Source organism: Dreissena polymorpha, chromosome 4 (assembly GCF_020536995.1).
Source record: "Dreissena polymorpha isolate Duluth1 chromosome 4, UMN_Dpol_1.0, whole genome shotgun sequence".
Lineage (NCBI taxonomy): Eukaryota > Metazoa > Mollusca > Bivalvia > Myida > Dreissenidae > Dreissena > Dreissena polymorpha.
Window position 1 is genome coordinate 55,578,616 of NC_068358.1, and position 17,525 is coordinate 55,596,140.

General features: G+C 34.8%; 4 protein-coding genes across 7 annotated transcripts in view; 1 reads left to right on the forward strand and 3 right to left on the reverse strand.

The window, feature by feature from the left end:
• The window catches only part of LOC127877325 (uncharacterized), a 218,465-nt gene that overhangs the window by 55,614 nt on the left and 145,326 nt on the right, over nucleotides 1–17,525 (reverse strand). The window lies entirely within an intron of this gene.
• Nucleotides 1–17,525, reverse strand: part of LOC127877326 (uncharacterized) — a 218,236-nt gene that overhangs the window by 55,614 nt on the left and 145,097 nt on the right. The window lies entirely within an intron of this gene.
• LOC127877328 (STAGA complex 65 subunit gamma-like) overlaps nucleotides 1–17,525 on the reverse strand; it is a 231,612-nt gene that overhangs the window by 26,118 nt on the left and 187,969 nt on the right. The window lies entirely within an intron of this gene.
• Nucleotides 38–12,712, forward strand: LOC127877323 (tetratricopeptide repeat protein 29-like). 2 transcript variants are annotated; one of them, XM_052423045.1, is made up of 11 exons: nucleotides 50–125; nucleotides 880–1,073; nucleotides 2,544–2,776; nucleotides 3,487–3,710; nucleotides 5,032–5,217; nucleotides 5,800–6,012; nucleotides 7,514–7,599; nucleotides 9,400–9,491; nucleotides 9,927–10,050; nucleotides 10,371–10,605; nucleotides 11,180–12,712. In XM_052423045.1, the coding sequence occupies exons 3-11, from the start codon at nucleotides 2,556–2,558 to the stop codon at nucleotides 11,323–11,325; spliced, it is 1,527 nt and encodes a 508-aa protein (XP_052279005.1). In that variant the 5' UTR covers nucleotides 50–125; nucleotides 880–1,073; nucleotides 2,544–2,555; the 3' UTR covers nucleotides 11,326–12,712. The 2 variants fall into 2 exon arrangements, with proteins under 2 accessions (XP_052279004.1, XP_052279005.1); XM_052423044.1 differs by lacking the exon at nucleotides 880–1,073 and having other exon boundaries at nucleotides 38–125.

Genomic DNA, 17,525 nt, shown 5'->3' on the forward strand with positions numbered 1-17,525 from the left:
TATTTATTTTATTGTTAGTTTTTTATAACATATTTAGTGCTGAATCACATTGTCATGACAACAGGAAGCTCAATGGCTGCCAACTTTTGTTTACATTAGAACATGAAGATAAATCGCTAAAGCAGGTACATTTCATAAACATTTCAAATGTTTTGCATGCATCAAATTAATTATCACAGTTTATATATATTATTTAATGAATACGAACATACTTGAAAAGTCTTGATATTATCAGTATGCACTGTTTGGATAGTTCATAATCATTATTTTTATGATGAGCATGCCTTTTCATTGAAATGATGATCATGTTATCTCTCACTCATAGTCACATTAGGATATGTTTTAACCAATGGTTGTGTATAATTTATATTATTTGCGTGTTTTCACATATTGGAATGTGTACAATAACCATAGATATAGTTTGTGCATAGTTAACTTAAAGTTTTTTAATCTTTATCATCTGCACTGTTTACATTCAGTACTTGACATTACATAATATTATTTATCATTAGGACTGTTTATATGCCGTTCCTGTCTATGTATATATACTGGTCCTCTGTATTCTCGCAGTACTTAACTTTCAAATAAATATTAAATCTGAAACAAATTCCTTTTTTATAAGTTATGGGCTCCTTTGTGAAAGTTTACTTATTTCCCGCGGATATCCATCTTAATTTTGTTAAAACGTAGTGTTAATATTGCTTTTAAGACAGTAAAGACACAGTAGTTTTCCCTGTTGAAGTGCATGATGCCATATTGGTATTCTTGCAGTAGGTCAACAGTTTGTTTGTAATATCTGTGAGTATCAAGAACTTTATTTTTGCAACCGTAAATGCTTTTATAAAACATTTAAATTTATAATAACATGAATATTTATAGGTCAACTGTTGTAAGAACTGCACCACTGTCATAATGCCACTCCTCTGGACAATGGATGCTCATCTCTTCTTAGCAATTTAATTTTTGTTTAGTGATGTGTAACAAATGGCGGGAGCTAGTAAAATTTGCATACTAATGAGGCTCAGGGAACGGGAAAGTTCAATCAGACGAAGTGTAAACAAGCTGAAAATAAGGTAAAACAGTGACAATGTAATTTAAATATCGTTACATTTGGTGAAAAAACGTGTTTTAAATGGATAACAACAACAAGTTAGCAAAACATTGGTCATGATTACATGTAAACCTTTTTCTGACAGCGAATGGAAGTTGGGTCACAAATAATGACATGTTAACAGAATTTAGGGGCGCAATTAAAAAACTGCGGAAATAGCAATACCACAAAAATGCCAATGATATCAATTATAGTTACCGGGTATATGCTTTGTTTGATGTATATGAAATAAAATATTTTGGCAATTTTGTTATACTATTTCAGATTGGGATCAGGTCTGTTTGCTTTGGAAGCGTGTCTGTTTTACGGCCTTTTTTAAATAACAGGAAAAACCCTGATTTACTAGTTAATTTATGTATAAAACATGCCGGGTAACCGTAAAAAAATAGCCCACAGACAAAGCTTATAAAAGTGAATAAGATCTATGAAAATATACAGAATAATGTATTATAACCAACCCATGGGATAGACGTCAGACCTCTGACACTTATGATAAATTTTCCAGAGGTATTATTCCTGAATCTGTCAGACCTGGTGTCCAACAACAAAAACAACAAAACTTTGTTTGAATTAAAATGAAAAGAAAACTAGAAATTATTAAAAAAACACTTCAAGTGTGACTCTTAAAACCAGAAAAAAATTCACATTGTTTCATGGCATAGACGACGCAACTAGTTTTTGGTTCATTCAATTTTACTGGTTTCGATCCTTTTGATGATTGTACATGTAGCTCTCAAGCTGGTAACCACAGCCTGTTTGGTTTAAAACACTATTTATTTAGTTTATTGAAAGTACATATAAGCAATACAATACAAACATACATATTATATTCGAACAATATGCTAGGCAGGTAGAATTGCAGTATTGCTTAACATAAAGGCTGTTTGGGTGTTGCCTGTTCTGTATCAAGATTTGATGCAATAGTTAGTACTTCAAGCGGCTGTTTCAACCATTGCAAAAGCGAACATCTATTAAAAAATCCCTTTTTTTACTTTTGATTGATATTTTTAAAGTAATTTTAAAAGAACAGGTTAAGATGTAGTTATTATTTTATTGTGTTTGGAATTGTGATACAGTGTAAACATCATTATGAAACAAAAACTAAGTATACAGTTTTTATTTTGTTTGGTTAAAGAAGAACATGGTCCGGTAAAAGCTGATAACGCCCGGTCAATTTTAAAAGTTATTTGACCTGATGTGTTGTAAGATTTTTTGTCTTACGCATGGGAAGATGATGACCCTAATTGCTAGAAAACAATTCAAGTAAATTACTAATGCATGGTTCAATGGCAAGTTTAGTAGACTTGAGGCTAGAAATAGTCAAATGAAATTGCCAGGCAATTTGGCCAGTAACAGTTTGCGACCTACACAGCGACTTTTTTAACAGTTCTTTAGTGCCTAGAGTAACTATTATCGTTTTGTTTTATTTCAGAAGAAAACTATAATGGCCGCAGCTCATACTTTACCCCCTATACAAGGGGCCAAAGCAGGGGGCAGTTCTGGAATGATGGGCTCCATGAAGCACAGCCAGCCTGTCCATTTTGCTCCAGCTCCCCCTAAAGGCCCCCCTAGTGGTCGCTTAAAGCCCTTACCCAAAAAGATGAAAAGTGTGGAAAAGGAACCTGCATTTTCCCAACCAATGCTTACCAAACGACAAACTATGGCGTATGTTTGACTTATTCAAGATATGCAGTTTTATGGTTAAATAAATTGTGAAAGTTATATTACCTCTCGTCAGAAGCAACTTTTATACTGATTTAATCAACATGCTTATGAGTTTTATTAATGTTACGAAGCAAATTCACTGTAATTTAAATTGCAAGTTAGTCATAAGTAGTTTACAATTATTTTTGTGTTATTTTAAGCTCGTCGTGTCCGTCGTTGTGTCTGCCATCTGCGTTGTGCTAAAACCTTAACATTTTGTCAAGGTTTTGAACATTGGCTCTAAAATCAAAGTGCTTCAACCTACAACTATGAAACTTCATAATTATGTAGCTGCACCTTGATGAGTTGTACATGCCACACCCAATTTTGAGTCACTAGGTCAAAGGTCAAGGTCACTGTGACTTCTTAAAAAATAAAAATAAATAATAATAATTCTGTGAAGCTTTCATTTATTCAAAACTGCACCCGCAGCCGAGCGTGGCACCCGTCTTGTTGCAATATAATGTTCTCTTCAATGTCAGAAAATTTAAATAAATATATAAGAAAAATACTGTGCACAGAAACCGGGAATTATTTAAATTAAACACGTGTTCATTGAATAAATTCACTCTCAAAATAATCTGAAAAGTATTTCAAAGAAGTTAACTGATAGAAAAAAAAGTTTTTTGTTTTATTTTTTTTGCGTATCAAAATGTGTTGCTTTATTACAGGTTCCGAAATACGTATAAACACAACTTGTGTGTGGAAATGTTGCAGAATGGATTTCATTTATCGTTTTGTGAACTGTTTTCATTAATTAAACGGCAAGAGGATAGTCGCCAAGATGCAGGACCAGAATCTCTTATGTGGTCAATGACATTATTAAAAGATGAACATGATAAACTGGATGTATTGAAATTACACCTTACACGAGCAGAACATGCACAGAGAAAAGGTAAAACCAGTAACAACATATTTTAAAACAAGAGTTTATTTTATAAATGTTACTTTCTTCAGTTTTATTTCAAGTAGTATGTATTGAATTGAACATGACAATTACATTTACTTTAAAGGTATTTCTTTCACTCAGTTTACTGGCTGTTAAAGATATTGTGCTTGTATTTTTATGTAAGTGACTTGTTAAAATATTTTGTATGTTTTTTAAATGTTGTTACATGAAGTGACTCACACAACCGAAATATTAGGACTTTTTTTTAAAAAAAGGTTTTAAAAAAATATAATAAAAAGGAAATAAATATGAATGAAAAAATTGCCCCCCCAGGGGGTATAAACCCAAGACATCAAGAAGCAAGAGTGTATGTGCTTCCACAACACCATGCAGGCTTTTGAATTTTGAGCATAGTGTAAATGCTGGTAATGTTGGCTATGCTCAATTATAACCCTTTTGTATGATTTTCCAATATAAAATGCACAATTTGAACTCCACTTTTTGGTGAATATCCCTCAAATTTCACAGCTGAATGACATTAATGTGAAGACAGTTGCAAAGAAAGGCCATTAGGACCACACACAGTTTGGGCAGAATTGTGGCTCTTTTTATCCACTATGGAATATATAGGTCGAGAATTAAGTGTTTTCAACTCCTCATGAACCTCTTAGTGAACATCGCTCAAACTTTCACAGTTCAATGGTGTTAATGTGGAGATGATGGGTAAGAAAGGAAATTCAGGCTGCCACAAGTTTTGCAGAATTATGGCCCTTTGTCTGTTTTCCCACTAAAGAATACATGTATACACTGGTAGTTTCAAAATTGAATGTGTTCAATTCCTGTTAGTGCTTGCCAGATTTTGCTCAAACACATCAGTATGTGTGATTGTTTTGGAAGGAATTTGGACTTTTACCATTTGACCTTTTGTATTTTTGTTAGCTGTAGAATATATGGTCATATTCATCTGTTTTGAGCATTTCTAGTTTTTGCAATGTTTATTGTGTGTTGCCCATCGATTATCAGCTTAAATGACATACTTACAAAAATCTGTCTTATTATTTTAAAGCCCATGCACAGGGTATATTTTACAAATATTGCCAGATTAGTATGTATTACGTTCCAAAGTCATGATATACTGGTATTAACATTTTGCAGCAATAAATATATGTGGTATTTTACAATGGAGACACAGAATGAGATATGACAAAATTATACATATGTATATATATATATATATATATATTATTTTTTTATTTATATTTAACTTTTTTTCTTAAATGTTGGATGTATGTTTTCAAATCTTTTTAATTTAATGGAACATCTTTAGGTGATTTCCAAGAAGTATACAGGGCTAGATTTGAGCTTGCACGCTACTTCCAATCGGCCGGAGACAAGTGGCTTGCAGACCACTTCTTTGAAACGTGTCTACAGACTGCTTCACAGGTTGAAGAAGATGGTGGGAAGATGCAGGCTGAGGGCTTCTGCAACGTGGCCTTAGCACAAGAGGAAAACTGTTAGTAGCAGTCTTGAATTATATTAAAAGAAATTGTTCACTTATTTGTGTTTTATATCCAAAGAACAGTTCCCATTAGTTTTGAGTTTTGATGCATATTGCCAGTCATTGTAATGCAGACAACAAAGAATTTGTATTGGCAAATGTTGTATTGCAGACAGCAAAGAATTTGTATTGGCAAATGAACCGTGATAATGCAAACATTATAGCCATCTTACATAATCTGAAAAATATTTCTGTAATTGAAATAAAATTATATTCTTTTAAAGTTGTCGATAGAGGCTAATTTTGTATGAAACAACTCAACAAGAATATGCACTTCAGATTAGTAAACTATTACTAGTAGTTCAAACAAAGTAAATTAAAAGCTTATAATTAAAGTTTCAATTGATTTGAGTTTGCTCCAAAAATGAGCTTTTAAATTGTTTAAGTGTGCTTATTGTTATGTTATTAAATGTTGTTTCATTAAAAAGTAATACCATATAATTATGTTGCATTTTAATACAATTTTGTTGTAGATGGAAGTACAGTATGTTGTTTTTTTAGTTTCAAACTTTAAATTTATTTTTATTTCTGTGATAGGCGAGTATGCAGCTGCAGCTGAGCATTTTGAGGCCTACCATAAGCTGGCTGTACAAAATAAGGACTGGACTACAGCTGATGGCATCTCCTTCCTCACAGATGCCTGCATCAATCTGTCCAGAATCTACACAACACTGGGCACAAAGGCAGAACCAGACAGCATGGAGCTGATGCTGGAAAATCTGACCAAAGCATACAATATGGCTAAAGAAAGTAAGCATTGTGTAGGTTTAATGAAGTGTTTGAATTCTTAATACGAAGTCCACTGTTGTTGACCAAATTAAACAAGTTGTTAAATATGACACATGTCTTTAAACTGCAACAACATCATTTAAGCAATGTTTAATCTTGCATGTAAAAACGTTGATTTTAGTTAATTAATTAGATTTTTGCTGAGAGCCACTGAATCCATGAATCTTTGCATTTAATCGTAAATATTTCTATATAGTTCAATTCATAACTTGGTCTTGTTGTTTGTAGCAAATCGTAAATACCTGTTCGACAGGGGTTTCCTTTCCCCAACAGCTTCTTTTTCAATATAATAAAGTTATCATCATTCTATTAATATTGTTGTGATAAAAGTTTCAAAATAAAAAATCCCAGTAAATGTTGTAACATCTTACATGAATGTTGTCTAGAGCGGTCATGAAACGATTAACCATGGTTCAGATTAAACATTTTACTTTGAACTACCATTAATAATATTTTTGTGAACGTATTTTGAAGTAAACATATGTTATGTGATGTTGCTTTCATCAGATTATTCAATTTTTTAATTTTGTCTTTATTTCAATGTAAAAAAGCATCATTATTCATTGTTGTCTAGAGCATGGATATGCTGCTGTAATTATTGTTTGAAGACCTTTACAAGTAATTATTGAATAACTATTAAAGACCACCCTGGCTAGTACTTTGTGGCTGTAAAGGGGTCTGGTACAATTCAATCAAGACTAGGACTTTCAATAAACAGTAGGTGCATAATTATGAAATATTGGCTTATTTATTGGTATATTGGTATAGAAGCTCTTGTTACCAGAGGTCCAGATAAGATGCGAATTTGCGTAAAATACTCATGGAAAATTTCCAAATACACATGAATTGATAAGTGAAAATAATAATCATAAAAATGGGCATACGCATTTTATGCAATTATCAGTTTGACCAACAGTGCTCCAATTCAGATTATTTGATCAGCCATTTTAAAATGCATGTTTATGTAAACAAGAATAGATTTTCTTTATGGTGAATACATCTTTTCTGCATGTTCATGTATAAAAAAATTATAAAATACAAAATCAAAGACTTTTGGGGAAGTATTTTAAATACTCCCTGCAAAAGTCTTTGATTTTGTATTTTACTCATCAGCTAAAAAAGTTATTAGTGAAATACTCTTTATCTTATCAAATCATCTGGAGCTCTGCTTGTAACCATGCCTTTGTCCATTATACATGCCTATTATATTGGTAAACAGCGCCCTATAATGTGTGCATTATGCCTACACATTATATATTAGTTAACAAGCTCTTATTGAACGATAACTGTCCATCATGCCTATTCAGTATATCGTTATACAAGCTCTTATATAACTGTGCTTTTGTCAATGCAAAATTGACATGGGGTACATCTCAGAATATTGGTGTACACGGTCTGATGAAACAATGCCATCGGCCATGGAATTCTATCACTAAGTGTTTGATGTTGCCCTGTGTTGCAGGCAAGCAAGAGAAGTTGGAGGGAGAGTCTGCCTATAGACTGGGCCTGGCCATGGATGAGGCCGGACAGGCAGAGACAGCCTTGCAGGTAACATGTGTGGGCACTGTATAAACACAGAGATCTTTACACACAAACCATGAAAATTCTCAGATTTGTAACTATGTGAACTATACCCATAAACTATAAAGAAATCATACAAATACCGTAAAAACGCAGTCATAAGTCTACCCGGCTCATAAGTCGGGGGGTATACTTTGGTACCAAAATTGGAGATTTTGAGTATGTTAGCTTCATAAGTCGAGTCAGAAATTTTTTGTTTACGAATTTTATAAACGGACGCCATTAGAAATGTACATGAAGTTGCGGTAGTATTCTATACATTGCACATGACGCAATCGATCACGCACTAGTTTCTCACTTATACCAAACTCACGTTCAGCAGCACTGTTATTTAAATTCTCGCAAACGCTATCACACGTATTTTAAATGCATTGTCATAAGCCTGGCGTTTGCGTTTGCCAGGCATTTTCAAAGATTTATCGTAAGTCCAGTTTCGTTTTTGTTTATCTAATTAATCTATGGTTGCACTCAATAATCCACGCTAGTTATTATCCACAAACTATTTTCCGCTTTTAATCCGATGAAACAATATTATCACTGTAATCCAATCTTTGTACTTTTAATCTGACTGTCAAAACAATTGATTAGTGTCTCGGTAAAACGTGTTTTTATAACAATGATTGACATACCCAAGAGACCGCTAACTCCACCTTTTTCTCTGAAACAGTTTCATAGGCGGAGCTATACACGTGCTCAAGCATAATAGGACGATTGCAAGCGAGTTATAAACACGCGATTGGTTAAGCATATCGCTTCTCTAAACAAAGGAATCCAATTTTGTCGGCGAGAAAGGTGTTCTTTATGGCTTCTTGACAGGAAACGGCTTTCCTTTGATGACGTCAAACTGTCGATTCACACATATTGCGAATTTTCGCGAGACTTTAAATGATGTCCTTGATTCTTTGTTTACATGAACAGTAAAAAAACAACACCTGCTTACATGAAGACTTGGATTAAATTATCAAAATAAAAACAAGAGTAATTGCAAACTTTGATTATATTAATTGGTAAGTATCAGTAAAAATACGATGTTTTGTTAGTTGTAAATCAACGATTTTTTTATACAACAACAACAACAACTATTGCCGCGGGGATCAATCTTCATCGAATTTCATTATTTTTTCATGGAATTTCATTATTTTTTTCATGGACCACCTCATAAGTCGGTACCGGTTTTTTAATCAAATTTTGGAGGTAAAAAATCTCGACTTATGACTGCGTTTTTACGGTACCTCTACTGCATCTGCTTAGAGATCATAGGAAATGTACACACTAGAAATATGGACACATATTCATGCATTGACTTTGGTACATGCCGTATACATACAAAAGTCTGCTGTTGTTTTATGCCCCCGAAGGAGGGCCTATAGTGATCTGACTGTCCGTCCGTCTGTCCGTCACACTTTGCGTTTAGGTTTCGAAAAATGCTCATAACTTCTATGTCGCTTCACATAGCAATTTCATATTTGGCATGTATATGTATATGGACAAGGCTTTTCCATACGCACACAAATTTTGACCCCTTGACCTTGAACTTAGGGTCCGTGTTTAGGTTTCGAAATCTATGTTTAGGTTTTAAAAAAAGCTAATAACTTCTATCAAGTGTTTATAGGGGGCATAAGTCATCCTATGCTGACAGCTCTTGTTTGTTTTGTTTTTTATTTATTAATTCAAAAATATATATCAGTGGCATTTATGAACTTTTTTTGCAAACCATTGAAAAGTTAAACAACTTTTATATATATCTCTTTTTTTTCTGTTTTGAAGCATTTAAATACATACTTGGGGATCTGTCGGTCAACAGATGACAAGGAAGGAATCGGGAAAGCTTGTGATGCAATAGCAAAGTCATTTGCAAGGTAACATCATTTTTATCAACTTATGTATATTTGCTTTCCAAGTTCTCCATCCTTTTCCTCTCCCATGCCATGAATGATCTATACATACATAGATTTTTTTTTAAACATCAATCCATCTACATGTGTATTAATTCATGTAACATCTTAATTTTGAAACACCTTTAATTGTTATTATTATGCAAAATTTTTCATTCAGTAAAATATTGTTTGTTTTTTTGGGACTATTTATTAGGTGTATGTCAAGACTTTTAACAATTTTGAGAAATCTGCGAAAGACTTTCCTTTAATCAGGAATTTAACAATTTTAAGGAATTGTAATAATATTTTCCTTTTATCAAGATTTTTACAATATTAGGGCATTATCTTATGATTTTCCTGGAGGGTTTGATCAATACTGCCCCTGATCATGGACCTATATTGATGTTGTTTATTCAGGGAGGGCCGAGTAGAGGAGAGCATAGCGTACCTCAAGCAGTTTGTGGAGGTGGCAGAGAGGAGCGGACAGGAACAGGCATACAGCAAGGCCTGCCACAACCTGGGAAACATCTACAACACACTGGTTAGCTACCCACCTGCACATTGTTATGGCTTTATTAATCAGGGGTTTTGTTAAGTTTTAAAGTAGGCAAATTACTTATGAAAGTAGTGGGGGAAGTGAAATGAATTCTGTCATGGGGCCATTGAGTTAAATTTCAATTCAGACTGTTATATCATTGCTTTGAGTGTAAAGAGTAAATTTTTAGTAAAGGCTGTTTAATCTTAATTTATATGTCTTCTACATTTGTTATTCTTTTAAATAAAACAAGAATACTGTAATATACAAAGATAAGAACATGTGATTGGTAATTTGCTCTCAAAATTTACTTTAATTTTTAACAGGGGAAATATGATGAAGCCACAAAGTACTTTGACAAAGCCTACAACCTGTCAAGGTCGATGGGTGAAACAGCCTCTATCAACGTGAACCGTGTACAGTACGGCGTAGCCATGGCCCATCGCATGCTGCAGGCAGTCGGCAGCCATATTGTGACCAACTCTCTGCCAGCCCTTGAAAGGCTTATAGAGTGGAAGAGCTCGAGGGTGGATGAGTTTGATAGACCCTTCCCAGAACCAAGTAAAATATTTGTTGTTTGGTTGATATAAATCACTGTCACAACATCCAGACATGTTGTGTTTGGAATGAAACAGGGCATAGTGGACTTAGTTTTATCCCCTTATGACTATGATCATAACTGGCCAAACCCTGTGGCTCAAATTATTGTTATAAACTTACATATAAAAATAAATTTAAAAATATTTCTGAAACCACAAGGCTCAAAAGTTGAACATTTGGTATGATACATTATATTGTTTTTTTTGCAAACTTTGTTCAAAAATGGTCTTTGGGCTCAAAATTGACCATGCCTAAGGGTCAAATATTTTCTTGTTACATGACTTGGTAGTTGGTATACAATACTACATGCGTCATTGAGGGTATTCATCTCTACTGTAACACTATGACAAAAGATTTATTCATTTATTCTTTATTTAATTTTCATGCAATACATTGGGCTTTGCAACAGTTTTAGACTCTTGTCTTTCAAAGTAATCTTCAAAAATTGGCAGCACCCAGTGTTTGTTATATTTTAAACGTGTTATACACTGCCTCTTAAAATGGCTTGATTAAATATTGACATATATTTTGACAGGAATGGAAACACGGCGTTCTTCAGAGAAAGATTCCTCTTCTAAGTCTGAAAAGTCGTACAACCGGGAGGAGTCGTCTGTGAGCGCTGGACCGGATCAGGAACCCCGACCTTCATCGACTGCTGGAAGTGACAACCAAACAGAATGAATCAGGCCTCCCTCTTGTGTACACTAAATTCATTTCTTGAAAACAGGAGTATTATAATTGCCATTGCAAATGAAAGATTAAAACACATAAAATTTTGTTGTTACCTTTCAGTTTTAAAAATTAAAAGAATGTACCAAGTATTCTTGATCAACTTTATGAAACATTGTATTGGTGGTTTGAATCAATATGTTTATGAATGAAAATAAATACGGTGAAAATATTATGATTTGTAGAATAATCAGTATGTTGTTGGATTAGATCAAATGTTAAAAGACACTATGTTAATGCAGTCTCAACATACTAATCCATATGATGTTCTACTTACCGGTATATTATTAAATTTTCTTATGTGAGACATTTCAAACGGATTGGTATCTACAAGTTCAGCTGTGATAATTAATTGTTGGGTCTTGAAAATACAGTGCTGCATATTTTAATAAAGATTCTGTGATACAAATGTATTTTTTATGTTATATTATTTCAAATTTTTGGGGAAAAACACGTGCTCATTTCTACATGTATTTTCCTTAATCATCTATTGCAAGAACTAAATTGTTGATATGATGTTTAAAATGTCTATGAATCACCACTATGTTATTTATCATATTGTATTATAGTAACTTAAAGTGAGTTTAACTGTGTTGACAGACTTCTATTTTAATGGGGAAAAAAAGCACAATAAAAATGTGGTTGCCAATCACTCTGCTATATATTTTTACTTCACATGTATATCTATATGTGTATTATTAATATCCTGAAGTCGTGTTAATACAATGTCAACATTTTTGCAACTAAAATTATTAGATATATTGGTTAAATACAAATGAAACTGGTTGGGAATTATATGTAAGCAGCTGCCTTCTATTATTCTGTAAATTTGTCCATCAATATCATTGTGGCAATCTATCTATCTATCTATACTGTCTAACTCCCCTTGCGGGTATTATTGACAGGTAATCTATTTTTGAATGTTTTTTATTCCATACATTTTTAAGCGGAGTACATGGTCTTGATTTTTAGTTAATTAAAACAATTATTTATTTCTGTTCATTTTTGTAATTTATTCTCTTTTTCTGTTCAACCTAAATAGACATGTTAATAAATTACTGTACCTCAACTTGTGATAACACTACAACATTTGGTATGCCTTTTCATATAAAAATAAGATGGCATATTGTTTTGCAGTTAATGGGTCTGTTTGTCTGTTTAAATTTTCCTGTTACAGGCCATCAGTATGGGATTGCAGTCATTCCCCTTTTGTTTGTTTTATCATTGCAATTAATTATACCGATTATTGTATACAGATAAATGGAACAATTTCCATTCATGTTTGTAGTTGTTTGTATTATGTTTGTATATTAAAGGAAAATACATGATCACTCCTAAACCTGTTTCTACTTTGTTTTCTTAAAACGCATAAATGAACTAGCCAATGAAACATGTATATAATATGTTTGCCCAATTTCTGTGTAAGTCAGGAATTTTTAAATTTGAATTATAAGAAATATGATTGGAAAGATGGCTGAATAAATATGTGCAGTTGAGCCCTACAAACATTCACTGGAAATCAATTTGATAATATGAGTCGTGTTCTGAGAAAACTGGTGCATAAAAGTTGTCCCTGATTAGCCTGTGCAGTCTGCACAGGCTAATCAGGGACGCCACTCTCCGCTTTTATGACATTTTTCGTTTAAATGAAGTCTCTTCTTAGCGAAAATCCAATTTTATTGTAGTGTCGTCCCTGATTAGCCTGTGCGGACTGCACAGGCTAATCTGGGACGACACTTTACGCACATGTATTATGCCCAGTTTTGTCAGAACGCGACTCATATGATTAATATAGTAAGGCAATTTATCATGAATTTCATGGCTCAATCTGTCAATTTCCCAACTAAGCACAGTTTATATTGTCCTATGTGCCAGTCTAATTTTAGTAATCTACTGATAGTGAATATTCATAAACATGTAATCTGCAACCTAATTATTCTTTATAGCATCTGTTACCTTTAAGACAATATTTATATCATGTATAATTTCTTAGGCAAAATTCATATACATGTAATTTGAAATCTCCATGGAATTTTTCATTTTATCTGTAACATAGGCATGTTGATATCATCTGCAACCTAGTCAATGTTCATATATGTAGCCTCTAAGGCAATATAAATATAATTGTGACTTCTGAGGCAAAATTCATTTATGACAATATCATTAGCACCCTACTAAATGTCTGTAAACTCTAACATTCTAAGGCAACATAAATATCACCTGCAACGGCAGTATCTGAAACCTAGGCAATGTTTATATCAACTGAAACCTACCCTAGCCAACGCGCCATAAGACCCACTTTCGCATGACGCGGCTCTAAAAGTATGAGTTGAATGTGTCGAAAGAAACTGCGTGTTATTCAAATATTAGAATACCATATATTTCGATGGTGAAAAAATAAACTCCTAATAAGCAATGTGATGACACAAATGATGTGATCTCCCGTAGTATAATTTGTATTTACGAACATTTAATTGTGGTTTGAATGCATGTGCAATTGATAACACATTTCATGCGGTGATTATGCAACTAACAAGTTACAGAAATAACAACAACAATTTAAACCTTTTGTTTAATTTAATTATTTAAACGCATTTTATGCCCCCGGATCAAAAGATCGAGGGTATATTGTTTTTGGCCTGTCTGTCTGTCTGTCACTGTGTCAGTCAGTCAGTCATTCATTGTGTGTGTCCCAAAACTTTAACCTTAGTCAAAACATTTGCAATATTTATGAGAGCAACTTGATATTTGGCATGCACGTGAATCTCATTGAGATACTGCACATTTTGAGTTGTGAAAGGTCAAGGTCATCCTTCAAGGCAAAGGTAAAAAAAATCAAAGTGGCGCATAAGGGGGCATTGTGTTTCTGACAAACACATCTCTTGTTCTTACTTTTATTTCAAAGTCAGGATATTATATTTTAGCGTTTACGATCTATAAAATCGCCAATGGCGATTGAATCCGTCAGTTGGCGATTAAAGTTGAAAATGTAAAAAAAAAGTTCGATTGTCAAAAAAATCAAGGAAATTATATACATTTAATAGTATTCCCTAGTTTAAAAGAGCTCGGTTAGCAGCTGGAGGGTGCACGTCGCGACAGAAGATTTTCTTGACGACTCCGAAGATTCGCCAAGCGTAATGGTAATTGTCCGTAGGTGGAGAGTAAATTTACTACATCGTCTGAGGAGGGTCGGATATGGGAACTTCTGCGGGCGGCTCTGTTAATCAAGCGAGTACCTTCATCCCTCGACCCGGACGTGCTCTTCTGCTGACTTTTCTGACTCCCAGAACTTGGAAGGATCCGTAGGTCGATAGTGCTTTCCTATATCGCCGGAATAGGAACGGGAACAGCGGATGTGGTAGCGTAGAGGTCAGACGGGGCGGACCTCGGGCAGAGATACAGGCCAGGATTTTGATGGGGTGGCCATTTGAAGATAATGGATGTGTCCCAGGACGACGGTTCTCGGTACGCTCAACGTGCTGGGGAATCCGTTCTGGGGTTTGGGTCGACGGCTTGTGCCTTCTATGGAGGCCATAAAAGCGGCGCAGCGCGCGAGTAGCGGGAATGTCTTTTTCATTGTCAGCAATCCCTCTGTGAAAAGGCTCCTTTAAGGGCAACCAGACATGAATTGTCTTTAAATTGTCCAACAGTGCACATTAAGGTCTCATTGGCCACCATGCACTGGTCTATTTGGATCTAAATTATTTCGTTGGCGAATACACGGGCAGCCGAGGTAACTTTGACCTACTTTGACTCAAAATTAAATATTTTTCCCTGAAAGGTCACAGGGGCAAGCCTGCTCAAAATGTAATCGTGAAGACTCAGCGATGACCTGTAAATAAATTTCTGAATTACACAGACACTTTAAAGGAGCATTATGTTCCTTTTTCAACGCGTAATCGCCAGAAACGCCCCATGGGAAAATAGATCCATGGGGACTGATCCACCGATAAGAGATAGCATGAAAAACTTATCGAATATTCAAGCAACATTACAGAGTCAAGTGTGCTGACACTACGGTGGCACTAAGGTGACATCACCGTTCCAAAAATAAAAGACGGGAAAACAGAACTTGTGTTTTTCGCTCAAAAAAATAACTCGGGGAAACACAAAATAAGTCTGTTTTCCCGTCTTTTTTGAGACGGGAAAACACAATCGCTATATTGTGCGCACAAGATAATCTTGTTCCCTCAAATTTATCAGCCAATGAAAACGTCCTAAAGGCAAGGCTCTGATATAACATAACATACTACTATTACTACTACTACTAGTAGTAGCACGACGTGCGCAGGCGATAGCTATCACGTGCGCACGCGATAGCTATCACATGCGCACGTCATAGCTGACCAACCAGAAAAAGCATCAGATCAGAACAGGTAGCGCGTGCGAAAGCAATTATTGACCCATGAAACTTGTCGAAATGGCAGCCATTTTGTAACTAGCGCACTGAGCACATGGTAATATTGGATATAGGAAATTGGAAAGGTTTTATTTCATGGTCTCTATGACGTGCGAACGCGATAGCTTGACGTGCGCACGTCATAGCTATCGCGTGCGCACGTCATAGCTATCGCGTGCGCACGTCATAGGTATCGCGTGCGCACGTCACAGCTATCGCGTGCGCACGTCATAGAGACCGTTTAATAAAACATTTCCTATGTCACCTTCATGCCACCGTATTTATGTTATATAAAACGGTAATAAATACAGTATGGTACATTAAAGACGCGAAAGCTATGAAGTGCGCACGTCAAAGCTATCGCGTGCGCACGTCATAGCTATCGCATGCGCACGTCATAGCTATCGCGTGCGCACGTCATATGTATCGCGTGCGCACGTCACAGCTATCGCGTGCGCACGTCATAGAGACCGTTTAATAAAACATTTCCTATGTCACCTTCATGCCACCGTATTTATGTTATATAAAACGGTAATAAATACAGTATGGTACATTAAAGACAATGTCGGGAATCATACTATCACCCTTTAAATGTAAAAAGTAGCTACGTATGAAAAATTACAAGCAAATGGTAAACAATTTAATCATAATGGCGATTCAGTTGTGAAAGCAACAACATTTAAAAAATCTACGCGGTAGCAATTTAATTTCAGTACAGGTATACTAAGTATTTCGCTTTTCTATAACCATGTGTTTATATTGGCTAAGTCCCTTCGTACGCATCTAAAAAATCATTTTATATGAGTGCGAAATTGTTGCTGTCGTCTACTTTTAGTTCCACGCATGAATAGCGAGCATGTTGCAACAGACCAGGGTGCTGTAACTAAATATTAACGTTCAATTCAGTACATGCAGTATTTTATGATGACAAATTTTTTATCGGAATGTACGACTTAAACATTGCAGAAGATGGTACGATCATAAGAATACTGGTGACGGTGGGAGAGTAGAAGAGTTAAATGTCAATGTCCGTACATGAAAATTAATAAAAATGAAATGGAAATACATTAAATGAAGCATTGTATTTCAGGCGAAAAATATTAAATATTTTTTTAAATAGTTTGATTGAGAATTTAATTCAATGCTCGTTGATACAAATACATTTTTTTATTATGTTGTGGTTCATTCTTTGTTAGATTCTCAGACTTTTCCAAAACGCCAACTTACATATACGCTTTTTTTCTTTTTTCGTCTATGTAATCATAAGTGGAGTTTGTGTGAATCCTACGGCGGAATAAAGTTGACATAGGCAATATTTTGTTTAATGGTCTCTATGACGTGCGCACGCGATAGCTATGACGTGCGCACGCGATAGCTATGACGTGCGCACGCGATAGCTATGACGTGCGTACGCGATAGCTATGACGTGCGCACGCGATAGCTAACCAGTCAGAAAAGGTATCAGATAAGCCATTTATAATTAAAAAAAAATGGAAATACTTTGTGATTTGTTTCAAATAGGATTGAAAAGCTGGGAAAATATATAATTCGCTATAAAACACACAATGTGCTCAGTGCGCTAGTTACAAAATGGATGACATTTCGACAAGTTTCATCATTAGTTATTGTTTTCGCACGCGCTACCTGTTCTGATCTGATTCCCTATTCTGATTAGTCAACTATGACGTACGCACGTCATCACTATCGAGTGCGCAAGTCATAACTGTCGCGTGCGCACGTCATAGCTATCGCG

Excerpts from the sequence above, each read along its gene's own strand:
- LOC127877323 (XM_052423044.1), top strand. The coding sequence starts at position 2,556 with ATGGCCGCAGCTCATACTTTACCCCCTATACAAGGGGCCAAAGCAGGG. Across the intron at positions 6,013-7,513 it reads ATACAATATGGCTAAAGAAA|GCAAGCAAGAGAAGTTGGAG; the intron begins GTAAGCATTGTG and ends CCTGTGTTGCAG. Across the intron at positions 10,051-10,370 it reads GAAACATCTACAACACACTG|GGGAAATATGATGAAGCCAC; the intron begins GTTAGCTACCCA and ends AATTTTTAACAG.